A 24,236-nucleotide genomic window follows, 5' to 3' on the forward strand; every position below is an offset into this window, starting at 1 on the left:
CTATTAAAATACTTTATTGCATGCTACAAAACACTTTCCACTTAAACTGCATCACTGCCTGAGAGAAATTACCATTAATCTTGATTCATAGGAACCAACATATAATGGTGTGCCACATCCCATTAGCTCAAAACCCAAATTCACCCAAAAATACACAATGGCAAAATAGCTGGTGGCCCATTAGCACTGGGCGGCTAATGCTGGTTTGACCTTTTGGGAGAGGTTTGAATCAAGCAAGCCAGCTCTTCCAATGGGCCTTTTTCTGGCCTATCAAGCCATTATATCATGTCAGGCAGACCTATTATGGTGGATTCAAGGCGAGAATGTGGCTGTGGATATGGTGGGAGTTGGGAGAAATCAGATAGCGAGTCAGTGCTCCATGGACTCAATGACTGTGGTAAATGGCAGGCTGATTTGCACCCATCAGTTGCAATTGGGGAGCTGATTGTGGCGCCACTAAGTACGTGCAACGCCAAGAGAGCCACTTCCTGGTGTTTGTGTAATATGTATAGCATATTTGTTTGTGTATGCCGCAGTTTGTTTATGCACGCATGTCTATTAGTCTTCACAAGTGGCAGTGTGTATGTGTTTGTGTGTGTGTGTGTTTGGGTTAGAAGTGTATGAAGTGTGCGGAGGCAATTATAGCAGCTGGTTTAGGAAAGTGGCCCACATGAAATTTGATGTGGTATTTTTAGAGGCCATTTTCACAGATCTGCCACCTGGAGGAGGTTTTGTGGGAAGCCAGGGTCGTCACTAATGGAGCAATTTTAACCACATATTCATACAATGGGAGGGAATATGGAGGCGAAAAGTAAAATTTTATCAGACACAGTCCACAGTCTTACAATACTGACAGTAAAACTGACAGTATTGAAACAGTAAATCAGTAAATCTGCAGTAACCAGATGTCTTGAATCTACACTACCGGTCAAAAGTTTAAGAACACCCCAATTTTTCCAGTTTTTTATTGAAATTCAAGCAGTTCAAGTCCAATGAACAGCTTGAAAGGGTCCAAAGGTAAGTGGTGAACTGCCAGAGGTAAATAAAAAAAGGTAAGCTTAACCAAAACTGAAAAATAATGTACATTTCAGAATGATACAAGTAGGCCTTTTTCAGGGAACAAGAAATGGGTTAACAACTTAACTCTATGGAGTCTTGGGCTATTTTGTCCATTTTTTAAACTACTTTCATGTCTTTGTAAGTCATTTTGTGTCTTTTTTTGGTCATTTTGTGTCTTTTGGTGTCTTTTTTGTCATTTTGTGTCTTTTTTTGGTCATTTTGTGTCTTTTTTTAGTCCTTTAGTCCAACATAAAATGTGATTTTGAATCTTTTTTTTACTTTCAAAACACTATCATGCTCAATAAAGAATTTTAAATGTTGCAAATGTGCATTCATTTCAGAATACACTGAGACATTAAACTGCATAATTTTCAATTAAATTCTGGAAAAGTTGGTGTGTTCTAAAACTTTTGACCAGTAGTGTAAAGTACACAAGAACACAGGTTTTCTAAATCAGGCTAAGGCCCAGTTAACACAGCTAGATTTCTATGTGTATTGGCCATGTATACATGGTGTCTTACAGGGTTTTTACATGTTCTTGTAAATGCATTTTGCATATTTTGGATAATAGAGACTTGAGACTGGGAAAAAGCCTCACCATTGGTGCACTAATGAGAGCTGTCTTTAGTCTTAGCTTAAAAAGTTCCCTTAAAAACCCCAACTAAAAACGTGTATAAATGGAGTTCACCACATCTAAACAATGAATGGATGTAGAATGTGAAGTATTTGTGATAGAAAAGCATGAAAAGGACATTTTCCCTGAGGAATGTGAGGCAGATTTACCCAGAAATTGACTTTCAACTGCAAACGATATATATTTTTATCTGAATATGAACAAATGGAAAGATAAATATGGACATTAAGACATTAGCATAAGAACTAAACACCCTGCTTTGTTCTCCTGTCCTTTTCTTTGTTAAATATCACCTACACATAAAAATGTACTAAATTGACACCGATATGAATAAATCCAAATAAGTTGTTTTTTCACAGCTGAACAGTAGGCTATTTGTAAAAATTACAGTATGTGAAAATAGCAGGGAAACATTGTGCTCTCACACTGCAGAGTCTGTTGTGTTACTGTGCCATCCGTCCCAACACTAAGGAGAATAAAAAAAAACAACTATTCAAGCTGCAGCTTCATGTATCACTAGTACACTTTGAATATGCCAGCCTTGGATAGAAACAAGACCGAAGAGAAATCTGATTCCTGACCATCTGTATGTAAACTAACCAGGTTACTGCAGCTCAGGTAAATGCATTCTCAGATTTACTGCCTTAATTTGATTTCTCCCACTAACCTGGTTTCCTGTGCAGGTTAATGCACAGTTTGTGTATGCATGTGTAAAATTACTGAGTCCTGCTTACGATGCATATTACTGTACTATCAAACAAACAAACAGCTTGGAGGCAGGCAGTGCAGCAGTGCACCTCGAAATACACACAATTCTTTACTCCTTTACCGCTGCGGTGAGTTGTTATTAACACCTTAATATTATTTCTGCTATTGGAGAAGAAGAACATATAAATAATGATGCTGTTTATCTGAGCTGAGACAGCCAAACAGCTGCCAACCAACAGCAGACTGGACGGAAAAACCTTCATTAGCATGTCAAAGTTAAAGGAAAAACACCAGCGAGGGGTACGAAGGGATTTGGAGTGTGAAGGAAAAGCTGGGAGCTGGGTTTGATTGTGGAGGGGGTCAGGGCAGAAAGGGGGGGGGGGGGGAAGTGTCCAAACACCTCATTGGCCACCCACTGCTACACCAACTGCTGATGAATGCAGTGAGGGGAATAGGAGCATAAATAAACACACACATACACACCAAGCAGACACATCCTCAGCGTTTTGTAGAGAAAGCAGTTTTTGGAAAACATGTCAGATGAATTGCTTCCCGAACCCCTCGCCTCACACACACACACACACACACACACACACACACAGAGGTGGTGTGGTTACATCATTATGCTCCGGCTTTGCCACGGCGGCTTGGTGCAGACTTACTGGAATGGCATTGGGCTACGGCCGTCACAGCCAGCCGCCTCCTTGATTTATTAATCTAATTAAAAAAAGTTAGTGTGTGCTTCCCTTCCTTCGCCGAGTGTGCCAGCGTGCATTTATGTGTGTATATTTACACACTGACTTATATATTTATTCCGTTCCTGGGCCATGTTCCACTTTGGGTCCAGGAGGAACTGAATAAATGACACATGAGCTTTAAGAGGGTTCTACCTGCTATATATATACTCACATACGTGAAGCCTTAATGGATGGAGCCTCTTAGCCCAACCTAATTAAAAATGCTTTATTCGTGTAAATGCTGCAGACTTTAGCTCCAGTCTGCAGCATTTACACGGGCATTAAATGTGGAAAACTTCAAACCATGAACGGTGCCCTGATTAGCTGACGATTATCTGATATGACTGCCAAATCTATGCCTCTCAAAAGTTTGACAGCCAATTCCTTGCTGTCAAATCAGACTTTCTGCTAAAATACTCCACTACGCCACCATGCTGCACGCTTTCAAATAAACTTGCTTCTGCTCCTAATCATGCTTCTTTCTACTACTTGCAATTTTCATACAGTTAATGCTGTTTTCAAAGGAAACCATTTCAGACTCTGACCTATGAATAAGACTGATCGTATTTTCAGGATTGTACAGCATATTCCCAAACACCCAGAATGTGTGATATTTCTTCCTGTAAGAAGACTGACACGTACAGACTGGCACACTGATATACCATGGTTAGCTAAGATGAATATGTTTAACCCAAATACATATCTATGGCACTGATGGAGTTTCTAGAGTCTGATCCCTTCATGTCACTGATGCATTGATGTTTGGTGCCGCTTGTGCTGCAGATATTCAGAGTTCAATTGGTTCTGTCTGATTCTGAGTTTGTTTTTAGTTTTTTATTTCCTCATGTGCACTGATGGAATAATTTCGGCTTTCATATAGGTTTACTTGGAGGTCTGGAAATACACACTTGACTTTATATAGGCTCTGATTGGGGTTATGCAGTCAAAGGGCACTGACAGTACACGGTACGGATCACCAAGTTTAATAAGATGATTTACGATCACCCGTGACCCGTAGATTCCCTCAATTACTTCCAAGTCAAGTCCAGTCACACTTTAACAATATATCTATGTCTGTCCACTGACTGAAATTATTGTTTTCTGTCCTTTTGTGCAGTCTTTTATATCAGGGATGCTCCAAGTTCTGATGGCAGAAACAATTTAGACAACAAAAAAACCTCAGTCCAACAAATACTTTACCTTACAGCAATAAGATTTTGTTGCCATGCAATCAATAACCTTTACAAGTAAGCGTTCCTAAAAGTCAAAGTATTGAAATGGACACAGTGGAATATTAAAATACAATGCACGTTCGTAGACCGCACAAAATGTTTCTGAGGGCACCCAGTTGGCCTGTGGGCTCCACCTTGAGGAATTATGTTTTACATTTTTCTTTCTAGCTTCAATTAAACTTGACAACTCAACTTTTTTTTCATAGTATAAACAAATCAATATGTGGTACTCCGGAGGATTACTAACATAAGCAGTTAAATATAATACATCCTTATTTACTGGCTGCCTTTATGAAACACAGTGATGTCTTCAGCCTGTCCTTGTCTCAGGCTCTATCCTCAGAGTTGTAAACTTTAAATCATACTCCTTTCTCCCTTTGTGCTCCTGAGTATTTTATAATGTGCATGCCCACATTTGCAAGGTGCGTTTGATTTAGTATGCAGAGTGTGCCTCGTGCATTATCATTATTCTCTGTTGGGATTTACAGATCCAATTTGCTGTGCAGGCGTCTTGGATAAAGGTGTGCTGGCTTTTGGAGTTATGAATTTATCCGCAACACGTCATCCATGTGTGCAAGTTAAAATCCAGGTGAGTGCTTCTCTGCACAGGCACATAGTCAGAAAGTTAATTGTGTAAATATGCATATCACAACACAATGACGTATAAAGGAGAATCAGGCATGTGGAATCGCACAAACGACTAGAATAAAAGAAGCTAATCTAACTGTAATTATGGAAGAAGACTGAGATGAGCTTTACATGCTTCAGGCGAGCTCAGAGGAATAAAAAATGGCCCTCGGGGGTCAGTTGAGCAAACTCTTATGCAAGTGCAAGTGAAATTCTGAATGAGTGTGAGCAGTCACATTAGGAAGGAAGTGCAGCTAGGACACTCTGTAATACAGAAGCAGACGCGTATTTAATGCTGGCATAAAGACAACTAAATATCTGCGTGCAGAAGGGGTAAACCATGTCAGGCGTGAGTGCTCATTTTGTGTTGAAGGGGAGAGCCAAAGCAATGATCCAAAAATCAGCCAAACCACTGACTGCGTTTGATGCGGGCCAATTTCTCTCTGTCTTCATCTCTTTATTCCTCCGTTGTTTTTTCTCCCTCGTTCTGTAATTTGTTTATACACCATTATGGCTGCAGCTGTTTGTAAATCATATATAATTACATTGTGAATGCCCAGTGCAGAGTGAGGGAGCGATTAGGCTTAAAAACAAGAAAACAATGGAGAAGGAGAGAGGGAGGAAGAGAGAGAGAGACTTACAACAGTTTTACAGGTTGGTTATGATCGTATTTGATTATATTGTGGCACAGTGTGTGAGCAGAGACAAAGCGGGGGGGGGGGGGGGGGGGGGGGGGGGGGGGGGGGGACAACACGCCAATGAAAACAGTGAATCATGTGCCCTTTTGCTACGCATCCCAAGGCCACACTGAATTCTATTAAGCTGTTTACCAAAGCCATTAAACCACAGAAGGGTAAATAATCACAATATGACAATGGCAGAGGCCAAGAGAGCGATGGTTGCTTATGAAAGCATTCTCATTTCCTGGCTTATAAGAATGAAGGAATTAAGAGTCAAAGTGGGGAGCATCTATGAAAAGGACACCTGGCGGGGAAACAATCGACTGGAGGGGATCCGGAAACCAACCAAGCAATAATTGACTATAATTTGTGAAAAACGGAAGGCAACATCTAGAGGAACCAGGCAGGCAAATTGAAGCTGACACACAAATCGTTTTTGCATCAACTTTCCTGAGCCTCTTAGAAATCCCGCAGAGCTTTTGCTGTGGGCCCTGGATGAATGCTCAAAGACTGTGTGGACACATGGATGGTGCATCATCTACCATCACAGCCGCAGAACAGGGCTTTGTGCTTTAGCTCACCTGTTCGTTTGGAGTGTTAAATATGCATGAGGTTTGGACAGGCTTTATCCTCTGGGGTAGAGGAATGGCTGCGTTTCAGGATATGCAAGCAACACTTCAAAGGTAAAAGGCCGCACTGACAAACAACTAAATACAGGCTCCGTACAGTATGTTCTGACTCGGGAGGCCTGCGAGCAAACACGCACAGCTGTTGTGTGTCTAATGCCCCTTGTGGTTGGTCAACAATGAGTCGGCACTCGCACAGGGATATTTGTACACTTTTCTGAAAACACAGTGTGACAAGGAGGGAGCTAAGACAAAGAAGAGAAAGGCCATTTACTCCCCTTCCTGAGTGATGTTTAAAGTGGTGTCAGCATCTGCTGAGCATTGAGGGAGGCCACTATAAAAAACAAATGATCCCCCCTGCTTGACTAATGCTGCTCCACTCCCACTGGAGAGTGATATGGATTATATCTCATGCGATACCCCCCCCCCCCTCACACACACACACACCCCCCCCCCCCCACCATCACCAATTACCCTGTTCCATTCTACCCTTCCCGGCAGTCTGGAGCCTTTTACAGCAAATTACTGTTTCTGTAATTGGAAAAACCATCACTGAAAATCTAAACAGAGACAGCATCTGTGGCTCTCTTTTTGCATCAGTCTCTCCTGCTCCTCTCTCTGCCACCTGTCGAGCCTCATTGACTGCGGCTAATGCCCTGTTTTGATTGTGAGGAGTCCAAATATATTCATAAGATGGCCCTGTGCAACATTTGGGGGAAGAGGACCGCGGAGTGTGAGCCTGGCCAATTTTGAAGAGAACCCCATTTGGACCTGTAAGTGGCTTACCACTGTGAAAAGTGTCATTCAGCCATTCAGCTTTAGGTAATAGACCAAGAAGTTGACATTAGTGCAAATCATGCCTGCTGGGATAGTGACGAATGAGGATGAAAGACGAAGAAAATCCAAAGCACCCAAACTGACAGGTGAGCTGACCTTTTAGAAGCTAAGTTGCGTATCTGATTTAATAATGAATGCCTTGGGAGGGGTGGGGGATCATCTGGGCAGGGTCCGACCTCTAAATATTGCATCCGCTGCTTTGGCAGGGAGCGGGGAAAGTGAAAAAACAGCAGCATCGACTGCTGCATCTACTGCAACTTTCATTTATATGCTTTGTTACTTTGTTCACTGTAGGAAAATGAATGCCAAAGCAACAAGGCCTTGTGCACCATTCAACTGAATAAAACATGACATAAAAGACAGATGGACAAAGATACACGAGTCAGGATCTCGGTAAATTTTTCACAGAAAGAAGTTTTCAGAGTACGCAGTGCGCTCTCATTATTTAGACAGCAACACATTTTTATTCAGGCTAGATTTAAAATTAAAAGCATTACAGTGTTGCAGACAAGCAGCTTTAAGATGAATGCGTGTACATTCAGAAAACACTACAGCAATTAAAGCCATTCTCCCCTAATTCCATAGGGCCCTTAAACTATTTAATACAATTATTAATACAATTGTTACATTTAGCACTTTGTTGCATTTCTTTTGTCTGCTGCCTGAAATCCTAGTTCATTTGTTCCCATTTCAGAATGAGTTCCTTTACTGCATTGTTTTAATTAGACTGTTCAACAAAGAACCCACATGATTATGAAAAAAATGACTTCTTTCTGCAAATGCTTTTGAAAAAAAGTCATTTCATAACGCTCTGTTGAGGAGTTAATTATCTCAACCCCTGACTGACTTGCCACAGGAAGATATTTCATACAGAATGAATTTTTTTTTTTAAAGAAATCACTGCAGGCTGTGCCGTAACATCCATTTCTACATGTGCATGCTTGGTTTTTTTTTATAAGCTCTATTGTATAAAGTAATCATCACTTGGCTGCCTTGACATGACATCCAATTAGCAGGCCACTCACCCTGATCAATATGCAATGCTACAGTAATTCTCAAGTCTTCTTATTGAAATTGACACTGTGAATACCAGTTTTCTTGTGGCAACTTGCCTCCACTTAATATGGAATCGGGCTTGAAAGGAAAGATGCTGCGATACTGTGAGGTCACTGTTTAGAGGCCACATTGGCTGAAGATGCCATTGTGTGTGAAAAATAAGAGAGGCGACTAGCACAAAGAGAGAATAAGTAAATAAGCCAATGTGAAAATCCTCAATTGGCGGTAAAGAAAACAAGCTCGTGAAAAAAAACAAGATTGAAACATAACAATTTCAGAGTAATGCAATTCAAACAGGGCCTGGTTTGAAGTGTAGCCAGAGAGAGAACAGCTCCCTGCCTGCCTTGCTCCATCGGTAGCTGGGTCCAGCATCATTAGGTGATGAACAGCTGCTGTGTGTAAAAGGTAGAAGTGTGAATAATGTGGACGGAGTGGCACCTGGTTGGGGGGAACGACTCTACTCATTATGAGCCTGTATGGATGCCAGGAAACAAGCACAAGACAGGATGTACCGCCAACTGCGCTGCAGCTGAGGCTCGAGGTGGGCAGACAATGTGTGTTTGTCGGTCGGGGCCCGGGCCCTCGCCATCCAGCCCCACGGAGGTGACAACTGAGCCAGGTCCAAAATGGGAGGAGGCTGAGAGAGAGGCAAAGAAAACCCAGTAGGAATGTTGCCCAGTGATACAGGACAAGCCATGCAGAATGGGCCTGACGAGGCTTTGTGCTGAATCCAACTCACACAGGGATCAGGGGCCTTGGTACAGAAACTTCTATGCTATCTCAGTTGAAGATAACATTCAGGATCTTTGTTATACAAAACTGACTTCTGTTAGAACGGAACAGTCTTATGAATTTCCCAAGTTATGAATCTTTAGGATGGCATTGACCCTGTCCTAAATTCACAACAACTGGTAAAAATGGCAGGCAGTTTCCATTAGGTACTTTTCCCTCTAATGAGCTGCTATGGGTGTGGCTTTTGAGAGAGGATCCGCCCAACTTCAACGGTTAGCGGCTCAGGTAGCAGCTCGGTAAGCATCTGACTCTGGTAGGTACTTTTCTGAGCCGCTAATTAGTGGCGTGTTCGTGCATGCGTGATTTGTTTGCAAACTTGCTGAGGGGTTAACATCTCCTGCTCTGCTGACTGCAGCTGGGAGAGACTGCTGCAGGAGGACTGGGCCGCTTATGAGTGCCTTGGGACGGCGCTACTCGTTAAGAAGAGTAGAAACGAGTCTCCAATAAAACCAGAAAAAGTCGGTAGATTTGTCGCTAGTCGCTTTTTTGAAAAAGAGTCGTTAGAGGGGTCTGAACAGTCGCTAAATATAGCGACAAATCGCTAAGTTGGCAACACTGCTTGCTGCGTCGGTCTGTTGTCACATTCAAACTCTGTTGGTCAGCCGCTTCAAAAGTACCTGTATGGAAACAGGCCGAAGGGAACTAACTAGTGGGCGGAACCAAAACACTCAGCCGCTTTCCAAAAAGTACTCAGAAAGTACTCAGTTGAAACACACCTTATGGCAATAATGATAAAGAAGATGGGGGACATGAACACCAAAATATGATTTAAAGGCTATTCAAACCCTGGACCATATATTAACGTGAATATATCACCTGCCAAGACCTGGGGTGTCTAATTGATCCATGAAAGAGCCATATGGCTGCAGATTTTTATCCCAACTGAGCAGGAGCTCACCTGACTCATCAGAGTCAACCACCTGAAGTGCCTTCACAACGAATCAGCTGAGTGAAGACAGTTCAGGTGAATGAATGAGTTGAGTCAGGTGAGCTCCTGTTTGGCTTCAACAAAAACCTGCAGCCACATGGCCCTTTCTTGGATCAGCTAGACACTACAGGCCAAGCAATTTATTTCAATTAAATGCATTTAATTCATTATTTTAAATCCAAGTCTTTGTAGCTAAAATTGACTCTTTTCATCCATGAGTGTAATCTAGCCAGCCAGTGACAAGTGAGAGCTGTGTTGAAAGTATGGCTTGTCAATCTCAAATAGCTTACTGCTTCTTTCTCATTCTCATGTCCGTTCTAAACATATACAGGCCTGACAGGATGATTGTAGATACAATTTACAGTTAGTATTTCTTCAGTTGAGATAAGATAGGAGGTCTGGCATAGGTTAGGACAGTAGTTCTCAACCTTTTTGAGTCGCGACCCCCAATTTAACATGCATGTTGTCCGCGACCCCCGCTCACTGAACAGAATCTCACACGCACAGTTCAGATGACCAAAAAAGAAACAGAATGACCACAAAAAGACACAAAATGACTAAAAAGAGACAAAATGACAAAAAAAAGACACAAATTGACCAAAAAAAGACACAAAATGACTAAAAAAAGAAACAAAGTGATCAAAAAAAGACACAAAATGACCAAAAAAAGACAAAAACTGACCAAAAAAAAGACATAAATGACCAAAAAAAGACATAAATGACTAAAAAAGACACAAAATGACCAACAAAAAGACACAAAATGACCAAAAAAGACACAAAATGACAAAAAAAGACACAAAATGACCAAAAAAAGACGCAAAATGACCAAAAAGACACAAAATGACCAAAAAGACTAAAACACATGAATACTTTAACACAGTGGAGACAGAGCTGACTTCCAAAAATGATTTGGCGACCCCCAGAAATCATCTCGCGACCCCAACTGGGGTCCCGACCCCAAGGTTGAGAATAGCTGGGTTAGGAAACGGCCATGAGTTGAGGAATTGCTTCTGTAACAAGAAGATATGATTTTTCTAGCTTTAAAACTTAAGATAGGACAAGCAATTAGGATATTTTTTCTGTAATGAGTTTGCATACAACATACAGAACAGGTGACAAGAAATATGGTTACATAAATGGAACAAACATCCTGCTGCGGATTACATATCTGCACTAAGTATCCAATTTATCCCCCTAGCTCTATTCAAAACCTTCCTAAACTAGTATGGAATTGGGGCACAGCTTATGAGTTTTTAGCAAAACTAATACTCCTGTACTTTATGTCTTTGATTAAAAAAAAAAAATTTGAAAGGTGGCAGAGCATCCAATACTCAGGTTGCAGCCATTACGGCACCCAGAAAGACTTTGGGGCTATATTTAGCAAGTTTTTTAATTATGTCGACTCTCCAGCAAAGCAACAACAGTGTACAGCACAGAGTGACTTACTCCCCCTGAGCCTGGAGTGGCCTCTGTCTTTCAGTGTCCAAGGTCACTCAGATCTATGCAGGTCCCCCTCTGACAGTAATTACATATAGCCTCCGGAGAGAGAGAGCATCACACACAAGGAAAACGGGGAGAGAAAAGAGAGAAAGCGGCACGAGGAAGAGACAATGAGTGCAGAGGAGGAAAGTGAGACAATGTGAGATAAATGCACACAGCAACAGATAAAGACCCTTAAAATAAACTGAGCATTAAAGAGCACAATCCCTCAAGCTTCTCGGTGACTTGGAAAAAAACATTGAAATTAATCACTTATCGAGCTTGTGTAAAGATATCCATATATGAAAAAAAAAGCAGCACTTAAGAGTAATTAAATGTGAATAATTAAAAAGGGAAAAGGGGTAAAATACAGAGCGCCTTGGACCCCCGGAGAATAAAAGATATTACAAACTACATCCGGAAAATATGAGAATCACTTAGGAGATAACAGCAGAAAGATTATTTTATGGGTCTTTGTATGTTCGTTTAAGTGGAGCAACAGCTGAGACTTCAATCACCGCTGCCCTCCGCAGACCACAAGAAATAAATATATAAATACACTCGGGCCTAGCAGATAGCCACACTCCCACCGGGTTAATGGTTCGGATACGGCATTTACATAATAATGGCTGTAAACCTACTGTTTTTATAATGATTTTCTTTTTGCCTTTGTCTTTTTTTACTGCTCTGTAACAGATGTACTGTCCACTTACTGTATGCTATTTACAACATCTGCTATCTTGCCCTACTGGACTGCTATAATCTGCAGCCATCTGCCTCAAACTGTATATGCTTCTATAAATTTTAAAGGTCATATTGCATCATTCTTTTCATCTACTTTGTTGTCTTCTGTATACAGTGCTCTCTGCAGACAATTGCCTTTTCTTTTCATATTATAAAAAAACACTCGTTCCCACCTCCTGCTCCTTATTGTTAGTATTATCCTGTTACCTGGAATATTTCACTGCATTTTGCTCCCTTCTCGCTGCTGTGACACTTTAATTTTCCTACGTCGAATCAATAAAATTCATCTTATCTTATTGAAGCAGCGGTTGAAACAAATGAGAGCTTAACTGCAGGCGGAAAAATGACTTTCACTGCCAGTCCCAGCTGTATTTTAATCATTTTTGTTTCTATAAATACAGCTACCTTTCATGATAAGTTTTACACCCACAATAAAAGCAGAGGATTATTGAAGTTAAGTAAATGGGCTCACACAAACCATCAATGGCAATGTGGTTTTATTCTTCCGTTCAAGTTACTTTCAATGAGGCTTGTTCCTGGCTTCTAAACTGAACATTAGGCGGTACCAGGGGAGCCAGTTAGGCTTGTACTCCATGCTGTAAGAGTGCTACCTCAAGGATGGTCAAGGAGTACTCAATGAAAGTGTTCGCTCCATCTGGCAAATGGAGTGCTGCTATCGGTTGCCAAAAACATTGACTGAGGTTTGACTGGGTTCTTAGGCGGAAAATGTGCAACAGGAGAGGAGAAAATGGGAAGGTGTTGCTGTCGTAGCAGCATAACGTGGGCCTTAGTAGGTCAACTGTTGATAAGATGCATTGGAAAGGTATTGATTTAACCCCATGGCAACTTCCGGTCAAAAGTTTTAGAACACCCCAATTTTTCCAGTTTTTTTATTGAAATTCAAGCAGTTCTAGTCAAATGAACAGCTTGAAAGGGTACAAAGGTAAGTGGTGAACTGCCAGAGGTAAATAAAAAAAGGTAAGCTTAACCAAAACTGAAAAATAATGTACATTTCAGAATTATACAAGTAGGCCTTTTTCAGGGAACAAGAAATGGGTTAACAACTTAACTCTATGGAGTCTTGGGCTATTTTGTCCATTTTTGAATTATTTTCATGTCTTTGTAAGTCATTTTGTGTCTTTTTTTTTTGTCATTTTGTGTGTTTTTTTAGTCATTTTGTGTCTTTTGGTGTCTTTTTTTGGTCATTTTGTGTCTTTTTTTTTCCATTTTGTGTCTTTTTTAGTCCTTTAGTCCAACATAAAATGTGATTTTGAATCTTTTTTTTACTTTCAAAACACTATCATGCTCAATAAAGAATTTTAAATGTTGCAAATGTGCATTCATTCAGAGTACACTGAGACATTAAACTGCATCATTTTCTATTAAATTCTGGAAAAGTTGGTGTGTTCTAAAACTTTTGACCAGTAGTGTATATATTTGCATTCAAATACAAGTAACAAGTGTTCACCCGACGGTCCTTCTCCGATGTCTGCCGGCAACCGGGAGGTAAAGCCGCGGTCAAAGCTGGTGTATTAGACGCCGGAGGTAGGGGTGTGCCATATCGTATCGTTCACAATAATATCGGCATATTTTTTTTATGGTTAAAAAAAATTCATATCATGATATTGGCAACATTCCTACTTCTTGATGTAGTGGTTAAAGTTGTTTTAATCACAAAAAGCTACTTACTCCCTGTCGCTAAACACATGCAGCTTTCAAAATAAGAGCACAGTGTGAAAAGGAAAAATGTAAGTTACATTTCTTGGATAAATTTACAAGAAATGTAATCTATACATACACACACAATATTTGCTGAAGTGTTGCCAATATTTAAAAAAAAATGGCGTCTTCAAATACTACACATGTTGAAGTATCAAAATTTTTTTCCAGCCTCTCTTGTCCTCTCCTCTGTGTATAAACAGCCTGCAGTTCAGTCGAAGTTTCACTGAATTTCTGTCACCAGACTGTTGTCAGCCGAGCGATTCTTGGCTTTGTAGTCGTGCCAAGGAGCGCCGAATTAAATGTTTTTTTTACACTATCTGGTTAGCACAAACAGTGTGTATTTTGGAAACTTTTCAAATGAGACATGTAGAATAAAGTTATTTTAATGAAGCATTACTCATGCGACAAGAGTTCAGATATGCTGTGAAGGAAATTGAACGAATGAATTATTACTATTTGATGCTTATATTTGGTTGTCTTTCCAGTTTATTAAACATGTGAAATAAAAACTAATTCGAGCTATGATAAACTGTGTTATGTGGGTGATTTCAAGAAAAAGAAAATATGCCTTTCAAATCTGCCTGGAGGTTGTCGGGTTCAGAGGGTTAAGTGCTATTTTATTATGTTTAACTGCAGTTTTGCATCCGTCTCTTGCCGTATGTGCGAACATTTGTTTTTGTTCTGAATCAATTACTTGACATACATGATTTGTTGGAGGTTAAACGGTCAGGTCAAAGCACTGCACACATGGGATGAGAGCAATCATACCATATACATGAAGATGTATTTCCAAAGGTTTGGATTCACGAACTATGCCTGGCATTATAACCGCTCCATCATTTATGTGAAGTGTTATGTTGTCATCAGTTGCAATCACAAGCGTATTTATGAAATCCAGACTCTGCTTCCAAGCTTATCGGAGTATATAAATTCCTTCACTTCAGAAATTGAGGAAAAGGGAAGAGAGAGAGGAGGGGGGGCTGGAACATGTAATGATATTGCAAAGCACTCAGCTTGTATGATTTTACAGGCCCTAACACTTTGATGTGCTCTTCAAGGGGTTGGTATGACTTAATGTAGCTTTGAGGAAGCGTCAGCGAAAATGAAAGAGACCAAGGGAGAAAAAGAGATGGAGGAAAGGCGGGGAGGGGCAAACAACGTGATGTAGAGAGAGACGAGGAGAAGGAGAAGGGGTGAGGACTGGTCAGGTTTTGCCTCCCTGCTGAGAATAACACTTTTTTTTTTTTTTTTTTAAACTCGCACGTAAGCCCTCTCGGTGGAAGAACACGGGCCAATTAAAGAGGAAAATAAATAAATAAAAGGGCCCCAGCATTGCTGGATCATCTAAAAAATCAAGCCTTTATATGAGAAAAGATTAAATAACTCATAGCTCTCCTGTCAAAATACACTGAGAACAGCAATATAAAAAAATGCAGTTTGTGTACATTTTTCTTTAAATGCAACACTACTGAGAAAAAGTTGCTTTGCATCTTGCTGTTCCTCCAGTGCCCTTATAGATATGAATACATAAGAAATATGGGAAAGAATCAATAAAACACTTTGATTTGATCTTGCATGTTTCCCAAAACGCCCTAAACACCCCCTGCCTTAGATATCCCAGAAACTAGGAGAACATTTCAACACATTTCACCTGTATTTTCCTTGCTGACAGTAAGCGATGCTGGAGGCATTAACCCTAGCCTGGGGTTAATATGTGCCGTGTGCTGTACATTTCAGCCTGTTCCCAGTGACATGTGATTTTGAGCCGTGATAAAAACCTTGCACATAACCTCCCCATCGCTCCTGACTCACAGGGGAGTGAAGCTGGAGTAGCCAGAGGAGGCGTAAAGGCTTTAGATTTGAATCTACAGCTCACGGCCAGAAGATGAATAACAGATCGTTTGTGCACGATTTAGTAACACCTGGAGGAAGACAAAAGGTAGGGGGCATTCACAAGAACAATTGAGGGCCAAATGGTTTCCTCACTCACAAATATGATTGGATTATTATGGTGTGAGTGATGCTTAGGCTCGGATTGGCAGTAAATGAAGGCAAATTAATTCATTACGGCAGTGAGGCAAACTAAGAGGTGGCCAAAGTCAATTTCATGGCCTCCGACAGTCGAGTGCCAGTGGAGCCAGATGTGTGTGTGTGTGTGTGTGTGTGTGTGTGGGGGGGGGGGGGGGGGGGGGGTGGCCTCCGCATCCTGTACCATTCCCGCACACAAACTGGCACACGATGAAGGGGAAGTGATTGGCATGCTGGCTTCAGATCTGTTCCAGCAAGTTTGTGAGTGCAGGTTTTGGTGTAATTGTGATTATGATTAAGTCACAAAATCCAAGGTGTCAAGGACAGGTTGGTAAAAAAACCTTAATGCTGCAATCCAGACAACTTGGAGCTCAGAAATGTCTGACCCCCTATGAGAAAATGTAGAATGGGATGCCACTTAACCCATTGAGGCCTAAAACGCCTGTAAAACCTCTGGGCGATTTTAAAATAAGCCCCTAAAACCTGAAGTTTTTCTGGAAATTCAACAGAAGTGTCAACGCTTCTACTAAATAATAGATTTTTCAGCCTCTGTAGCAGATAGAAATGAAATTCAAAAAGTATTTGAGAGCTTATACAAATACTACAAAACGACATATCCGCTTTCCAGACTTCAATGGGTTAAAACCACTTGTAAACTTATTACTTGTAAATCCATGTAGCCCCTGCCAGCTTTAGTTCCTTTTCAGGTCAAGATTTAACATAAAAAAACATCATAAAGTGATTTGACATTTTAAAAATATAAATTAAACGTATTACAGTATATCAAGTAGTTAAAATGAGCCCTATCTTGATAAAATAAAACCTGTTATATTTGGAACAATCTGAGTGGGACCATTCTGCACAACAAGTACCTTTCCTTTTCAACTTAAAATTGAGTAAGGTTTCGAATGCAGGACTTGACCTTGCAGTGGAGTATTTCCACTGTGTGGTATCAGTACTTTTACTCAAGTAAAAGGATCTGAATACTTTTTCCACCACTGCAGGAGGCTGCACTGCTGAGAATTCAATTATATGGTTTTTTTGTTGTTTACAACCTGACCTCCGACTTTGAATGGAACACAGCATAATAATCCTTTTAAGATCATAATGATGATTCAGAAAGGGCCGAAAAAACACGTGCATTATGTCTCCACAGCATCACTCTGTGACCTTGAAAAAGAAAAAGTCCATCCTCTCATGATGTGGAATTTAAAATATCAACTGTGGTGGCAATAGCAAAAGCGTTGCTTAGTGAATTCTGAAAAGCTCTGTCTTCCCTTAGTTACTGTTGCTACCTTTGACAACTTACTAACAGCAAACTGCATGTATGTGTCTGTGTGTGTGTGTGTGTGTGTGTGTGTGCACTTGCAATTAAACACTAGTTCAGCCAGTATGCATACATACACACATTCACACCTTCATCTTGATATTGCAGGTGATGGCCCATTAAGTATACTACCTAAAAGACGGACCGTTACCCAGAACAAAACAGAACGGAGGGAGGTATCATGTCTGCATTCATTCACATACACACACACACACACACACTCAGACGCAAACAGAGCTTGTCAGAGGGAGCAGCCATGCGGGAATACTAGGGATTGTTAGTTTTCCCATCTCCGAACTTTTCTCTCCTTTCCTCCCCCTGTCAATGGTGACAAGACGGGACGGTGTGATTTATTCCTGTCATTCAGTAGTAATAACAAGGAGGATGTCCTTTGTTTTTTCGTCTCTGCTGGTGGGAGGGATGCTGCAGCAAGGGATGAGGTGAATGTCAGAGTGGTAGAGATAATTGTCATTCATAAAGTCAGCGTGGTGTTAAAAGGGAATAAAAAGCGAGAGAGACCTCGCTCGCACCTCTGTGTGAAGAGACGGTGTTTTGCGTCGGGTTGCATGGGGTGATGAAATAGTCATTGAAGAATGGAGTAATACAACATGTTTACACAGCAAGTTTTTTTTTACTTTTACTAAAAATACATTTGAATTATCCATGTATTTGGTCTTTTTCCATATGTCATATTTGCGTCCATCCAGTGGTGGTTCTACCCAGGGGCCTCCAGGGGCCCCTGCCCCTGTGAATAAGCCCTTTGCCCCTGCTGTGGCCCCTGTGTCAAATTAATAATAAAATTATCAATTTACAACGATGAACGACGGAACAAACTTGTTCAAACTATATCTCATTGTACACAAAAATGAACCCAGAATGTGTCCATTGTATAATAGTTTAATTGTGCAATAAAAGCTTGTGTAAGTATTTTAAAAAAAAAGATAATTCTCACTGAACTGGACTTTCAAAATAAAGTAAAAAGTAGTTGTGCACAAAAATGGAAAATGTCACTGTCGTACAAAAATAATTGTTATTGTTGGTAAGTCTCATGTTTCAATCAATGCATTTGTATCTTCCAAATATACTTAAATAAGCTAAAATATAGGTTTTGAATGCTTAAATATCATCTTTGCCGTTTTTTATTGTTCCCCTCTGATTAAACACTGGCCCCTGCTTAGCCCCCCACAGTAAAATTGGTCTAGAACCGCCACTGTGTCCATCATTCACTCATTCTTGCACACAATCCTGACGTACCTGTCTCTACGTCCTGAGCGTAGAAGTGCAGAGTGTCGCAGATCTCGGTGACGTATACTGCTCTGTAGTTGGCCACTCGTTCCTTCTCTTCCGTTACGTGCACAACCTCCTCCACTGGTTTCTCCTCATAATTGGCCCAGATCTAAGAGAAACACACACAGGGGACAGAAACAGGTCAATGACTGCAACAAATACCAGAAGTCAGCAACACAAACATGGCGTTTAAGTACTTTATATTAATATTTATGTCTTATTTGAGACAAACAAAGCATTGATTGTGTGTCACTAAGCATGGCTCAAACTAATGATGGGTGGACGCTATGTCCTTGATCTGTCCGGTCATTAAATATTTTCAATATCTTCTTCCCACCCACTTGAGACCTGACAGTGATTCACACATTTTTCACTAATGAGTGATTTAGTCACATTTGTGAGAGCAGCAGCCTAATAAAAGAGACCGTAATATTACTGTGACATTTTTGTAACTCATTATCCAGGGCCGAACTCAAACCCATCATGCTAGCAGCATGTGGTGCAGTCTGAACCACCGTGATGCCACAAAGATGTTTGAATTCAGAGTAGATAATTGTAAAGTCTTATGTGATAGTTTTTATCAACAGATAATGAGTAATAACTAGAGGAAAAGTAGTATACCAATCTGCTGTTTTAAAATTCTCCACTGATGATTTGAAAATTATAATGTCTGTTAAAGACAACTGAAAATTATTAGAATCTGAATAATTCTCCCTACTAAATGATGCCAAATTTCACAAAGACTGACAAATAAAACGGATAAATAAAACATTTGTTGTTTCAAGTTAGTCTAATGTGAGGATTTAATGATGTTATTTGTCAGATATGACAGCAAACTGAATATGTTTGGGTTGTTTTGGATTGCTGGTTGGACAAATAGGTGCAAAGTGCACTTTGAGCTCTGGGAAATTATTTTTTTGACATTTTAAAAGACTAAATAATTAGTTCATTACTCAGAAATAATCATTAGTTGCAGCCCTAGATTACAGATTTTGTAGAAAATTATTGTGCAATTCAAAGAAACCAACTTTGGCTTCCTATTACCTTCGCCAAGCAGCAAGGCTCAATTTGTTTGTTTATCAGTTTCTGGTGAAAGGTTTTACAATTTGGCAAAGCAAGACCCCATTAAATTTTGGAGCGGAACCGAATCAAAGGGCAGATACACAAATTATTTTCACTTCCCTTAAAATTGCTGGATCGGCACGGCCTTGGCTAAGGTCTGAATTCTTTGAGTTTGCTCTGTTAAAACGTGACAATTAAACAATTTTTTAAAATGAAAGACATAAAGAAAGGCATGCTAAGAGGTGGAATAAGTCAAGAATGCATCCACTTGTCCTTCATATCTGTGTTCCTGTGCTTCCATCTATTCTTCAGAACCAACCTGAGATTTAGACCTTTAGAGTGATGGAAGTTTTTGAGGGCATTTTGGCTCCTTCTCAGTTCTTCAAGGGGTTATGTTAGGGTTCAGTCTAAGGTTAAGACTAGGGATGAAGGTAGCCATGTGGGGTTGGTGGAAACATCACAGGTTTCACTCAGGAATAGTGTGTGTGTGCGTGTGTGTGTGTGTGTGTGTGTGTGTGTGTGTGCATGTAAGCAGGCTACATCCTTTCTACACTGCATCAAGGTTACTTCTCTTTCAGCTCCCCGGGAGAAACAGAGGGCAGGAGGCTCATTAGGGAGAAGTGCTTTGCCTTGGGCCACATATCAAACTGCATGGGTGTCAGTGTGTGTGTGTGTGTGTGTGTGTGTGTGTGTGTGTGTTTACAGAGAGCAGGGGATGCAGCAGAAAAAGTGGGTGCTTGTCAAGATTGAACACAGGGTGTTTGTATACAGCTTCAAGTACAGTAATTGTATTAAGCATGTGCGTCGACACAGGGTGGTCAGGATGAAAGCGAGCTAATCAACTCCCTGCAGATGAAAGATGGTGGAGAAGGGGAGTGAAGGAGGTGCACAGGAGGAGACAGGGAGTGAAGATGGGCGGGGAACTCAAAAGTCAAAAAGTGCAACCAAGCTTTACAGTGCTCCAACTTCTTGTGCAGCAGCAGCACAGCTTGTTACTGTTCCTTTCTGCGGGCTATTTAGGAAGTGTTTACTTTTAAAGGTTACAGAAAGAGGGAAAAGAGGCAGACAGATTTTTTAACGGCGCCATGATATTAGCCAATTAGGTTCTGGCTAATTATTTAACTGCATGGTATCATCGGGCTAATTAGATTAGCTAGTTTTAATGTTGTCATTTTTTTCCACTCTGCCTCAGCTCATCAGCAGAGCTACGCTAGTGTTAAGGCTTAGTTAATCATACCCGAGGCTTTTTTTTTTTTTTTTTTTTTTTTAATATGCTGGCTCTTCAGCATGCTAAGATTATCTTTTTACCTCATTGATGTGTCGATGTGCAGTGGCAAGAGTCTTACAGGGGTGAACTGTGTGTGTGTGTGCAAGCAACGGAGAGAAATTGGTGAATGAAAAAAACAATATTCACAACCATGGAAGAAATGGTTCCAATTGTTAGCCATGAAACAAGTGACAGAAGAACTGAGTGCTGCCGCCCTGCCTACCCCCCAACAAAAGACAGGGTCATACTAACCAATTACATTCAATTATTCCTCCCACAAATCGTGCAAAAAAACAAGAATAGAGCTGGAGAAGAGACAGGGGGGGAAATGAGGGAAGGAAGGTGGGGAAAAAAAGCAGGTAGCAATTCTTGGGGATTGAGGGCGAGCAAGGTTAATGAAGACCGAAAACGCAGCTAAGCTTCGTAAACCCAGGATTTTTTTTTTTTTTTTTTGGCAGCATGGCACAGCATTGGACAGGCATGTGCATTATTAACACAGCCATATGCACACATTATATGCACAGTCACAAAGGCTGAAACATAAACATGCTTCTGGATTGCAACAGAGCTGACATGGCTTGGCTTTTAATCAAATCTGCAGCACCAATTAGGGATGACAAAGATTAGAGTGTCACCTTTGATTAGGATGGTAGCCGTCACTGCGGCACCTTTAGGGTGGTGGCAAGTGGGGGGGGCTTATGTGGGGATTGGACACAAAGCGCCACCACTAAGGCTTCCTGTTGACCTCTGGGATTTATGCTGAGTGTGGAGGTCACAGTGGCAAGAGAAAAAAAACACATGTGCGCTCCATATTGAAAGTTCTCTATGAAACAAAGACACAACTAGACTACTTGATTGAAATTTAGAGGTTGCAAACTACAAACAAAGTCAATGAAAAGACACAAATGGAGGTAAACAGATCCAGATTGGCTCCAACAATACATTGACAGAGGCATTTCTGATTCAATCTGGACTTTTTGGATTATTGTTTTTTTTGCTATGAGTTTGTTATTTGCGTATACAGCTCTGACTCTGTGGATGGGGCAGTTATGAGCTGCTATTTGTTTTCTGTTGCAATCAACAGAAGGGCTATTGTTTCATTTGAGGTGTTACACCAGCATGCTACCAATTCTATAAACAGATAAAAGGCACCAGGATGATATTTTGGTATCGGAAGCATTCTGGTTGTCTTTATTGGTTGGATGCAGGTAAATGGTCCATGAGGAGTGCAAAAAAGGTGGAAAACAATGAAATGCAATCTTGGAAATCATCTGCTACTGTCTCATGGCGATTTTGAGCGTTTTCATGACGGACAACATATCTGCCATTACGATAGATACCAATATATTTATGATATGACATCGTCCAATAATATAGGCTGACTGATACAACAGTCTTGCACTAGAAAGAATATAGGAAGTAGTTGTAGTTCTGATAAGTATTTAACATATTTAATGGTAATTACTGAGTATAAGACATCTATTGCTGTGGCTCAGTTTGTAGATGAGCCAACTGATTCGGCTGTTCGATCCCTGATAGTCTAGACGGATTTCAGAATAAAGGCCTTCTATAAGAAGTGAGGAGCATTTATGGGTACAAGTGGGTTGGGTTCCCAAGCAAAATTTTGATATATATATATATATATATATATATATATATATATACACACATAAAAAAGACACTGAGCCTCCACTATATCCTTGTTTTGACCCTAGACTATAGATCTAGAAACTTAATTTCCTCATCTTTGATTGCCTACTTACAAAAAAACTAAGGGGAAAATGGTCCAACGACCAACAGCCGCCATTTTGATATGCAAATGAGAAGGTCATTGGACCATTCCCCCTTAGTTTTTTTGTAAGTAGGCAATCAAAGATGAGGAAATTAAGTTTCTAGATCTATAGTCTAGGGTCAAAACAAGGATATAGTGGAGGCTCAGTGTCTTTTTAAAAAAACTAGGGGACAATGGTCCAACGACCAACGGCCGCCATTTTGATATGCAAATTAGAAGGTCAAAAACTAAAAATTTTGCTTGGGAACCATTTTTTTTTTTTGATTCAGCACCCTTGGAATAAGTAAAGTAGGCCAGTTCCCGACTTGTACCCATAAATGCTCCTCACTTTCACTTTTTGGACAATTCCGTCTAGACTATGACCGGCAGTCTACATGTTGAAGTATCCTTCAGCAAGATACTGAACCCCACATTGGGGTTGCTTTGTCATCAGTGTATGAATGTGTCTGAGCAGTCAATTTACCATTTACCGTGTTCCACCATCTACTGGTCATTTGTTTAGTGCTAACCATTGTAGAGCTACATCTCTTCTTTAAAAGCACATATAAATGCAGATACACACACACACACACACACACACACGATGTGCCCAGGGCTGATGACCTTCCGTAAGCAGCCAACCATCCTGTTTGTTCCACTTGAATGCAGGTATGTGACTGCTGCTGCTGCTGCTCTGCAACTGCAGCCAGACGCTAGAGCCACCAAGCTGCCAGAGACAATGAGAGAGAGAGAGAGGGGGGGAAGAGAACAGAGCGATGGAAAGATGGGAAAAAGGAAAAAGCGGCAGGCCATTAAGCTCGCGCTGAAAGGACAACAAGTCCTAATAATGGAGGCCAAGCTGAGAGAGAGATGGCAGGTTAGGCTGACCTTCACAACTCCTGAATGACAAAACACACTTACACCCAAGTGAGTCCAGTGGGCTAATGTGATGATGGGGCCACGCTGCTCTATTGCTGCACATGTAGACTAGAAGAACCACATGAAAGAAGTGTTGTAGCATGTGCGCTAAGGATTAGCTCTGTTCAGATTTCCATATTACAAATCCCTTCTACCTTTCATTCTCTTGCACTCTCATTTTCCTGCTCTCTTTATCTCGCTGCACCTTCACAATATTACCGCTTTCTCATCTGATTCTTGTTTATTTCAACACCACAACAACAGTAAAATCACTTCAAAATTGAGAAAAATATTTTCTGTTGATAGACACTTAGACTTTCTAATCCTCCAGCCGATATAACTTTTAACAGATAAATTGGTCTTTTATCCAAGTGAAACCTGAATGCAAAATGCCTAGCGCCCTGAAGGAGAAATATCTGGTTATAGCCAAAAAATCGTTACAGCAATTCACTGGTGGCGAGTCTTAATTTCCCAGCCTGGCACAGCAGATACCTCGCTGATGGAAGAGTAGCTCTTTGACAAGTGCGGCTCTGCTTGGGAGAGTTAGGTGGGCTGCTGATTAGCTTAGTGCTGATTTGTCTGAATATTTCTAATTTGATGAAGAGCATGGCAGCCTGGAAAGACGAAGCGATGGGGCTACATTCATACAGCACATTCACACATACAAGCACAGGTGGGTGAATACACAGACAGATGGATGACTGAACACACACAT

General features: G+C 40.7%; 1 protein-coding gene and 1 long non-coding RNA gene across 2 annotated transcripts in view; one reads left to right on the forward strand and one right to left on the reverse strand.

The window, feature by feature from the left end:
• The window catches only part of snd1 (staphylococcal nuclease and tudor domain containing 1), a 232,043-nt gene that overhangs the window by 43,193 nt on the left and 164,614 nt on the right, over positions 1-24,236 (reverse strand). Inside the window, exon 18 of the mRNA XM_059326285.1 lies at positions 18,471-18,612. Within this exon, the coding sequence (XP_059182268.1) occupies positions 18,471-18,612 (142 nt within the window). The remainder of the gene's footprint in view (positions 1-18,470; positions 18,613-24,236) is intronic.
• The window catches only part of LOC131961026 (uncharacterized), a 135,461-nt gene that overhangs the window by 3,940 nt on the left and 107,285 nt on the right, over positions 1-24,236 (forward strand). The window lies entirely within an intron of this gene.

This window comes from Centropristis striata, chromosome 22 (genome assembly GCF_030273125.1).
Source record: "Centropristis striata isolate RG_2023a ecotype Rhode Island chromosome 22, C.striata_1.0, whole genome shotgun sequence".
NCBI classification, from domain to species: Eukaryota; Metazoa; Chordata; class Actinopteri; order Perciformes; family Serranidae; genus Centropristis; species Centropristis striata.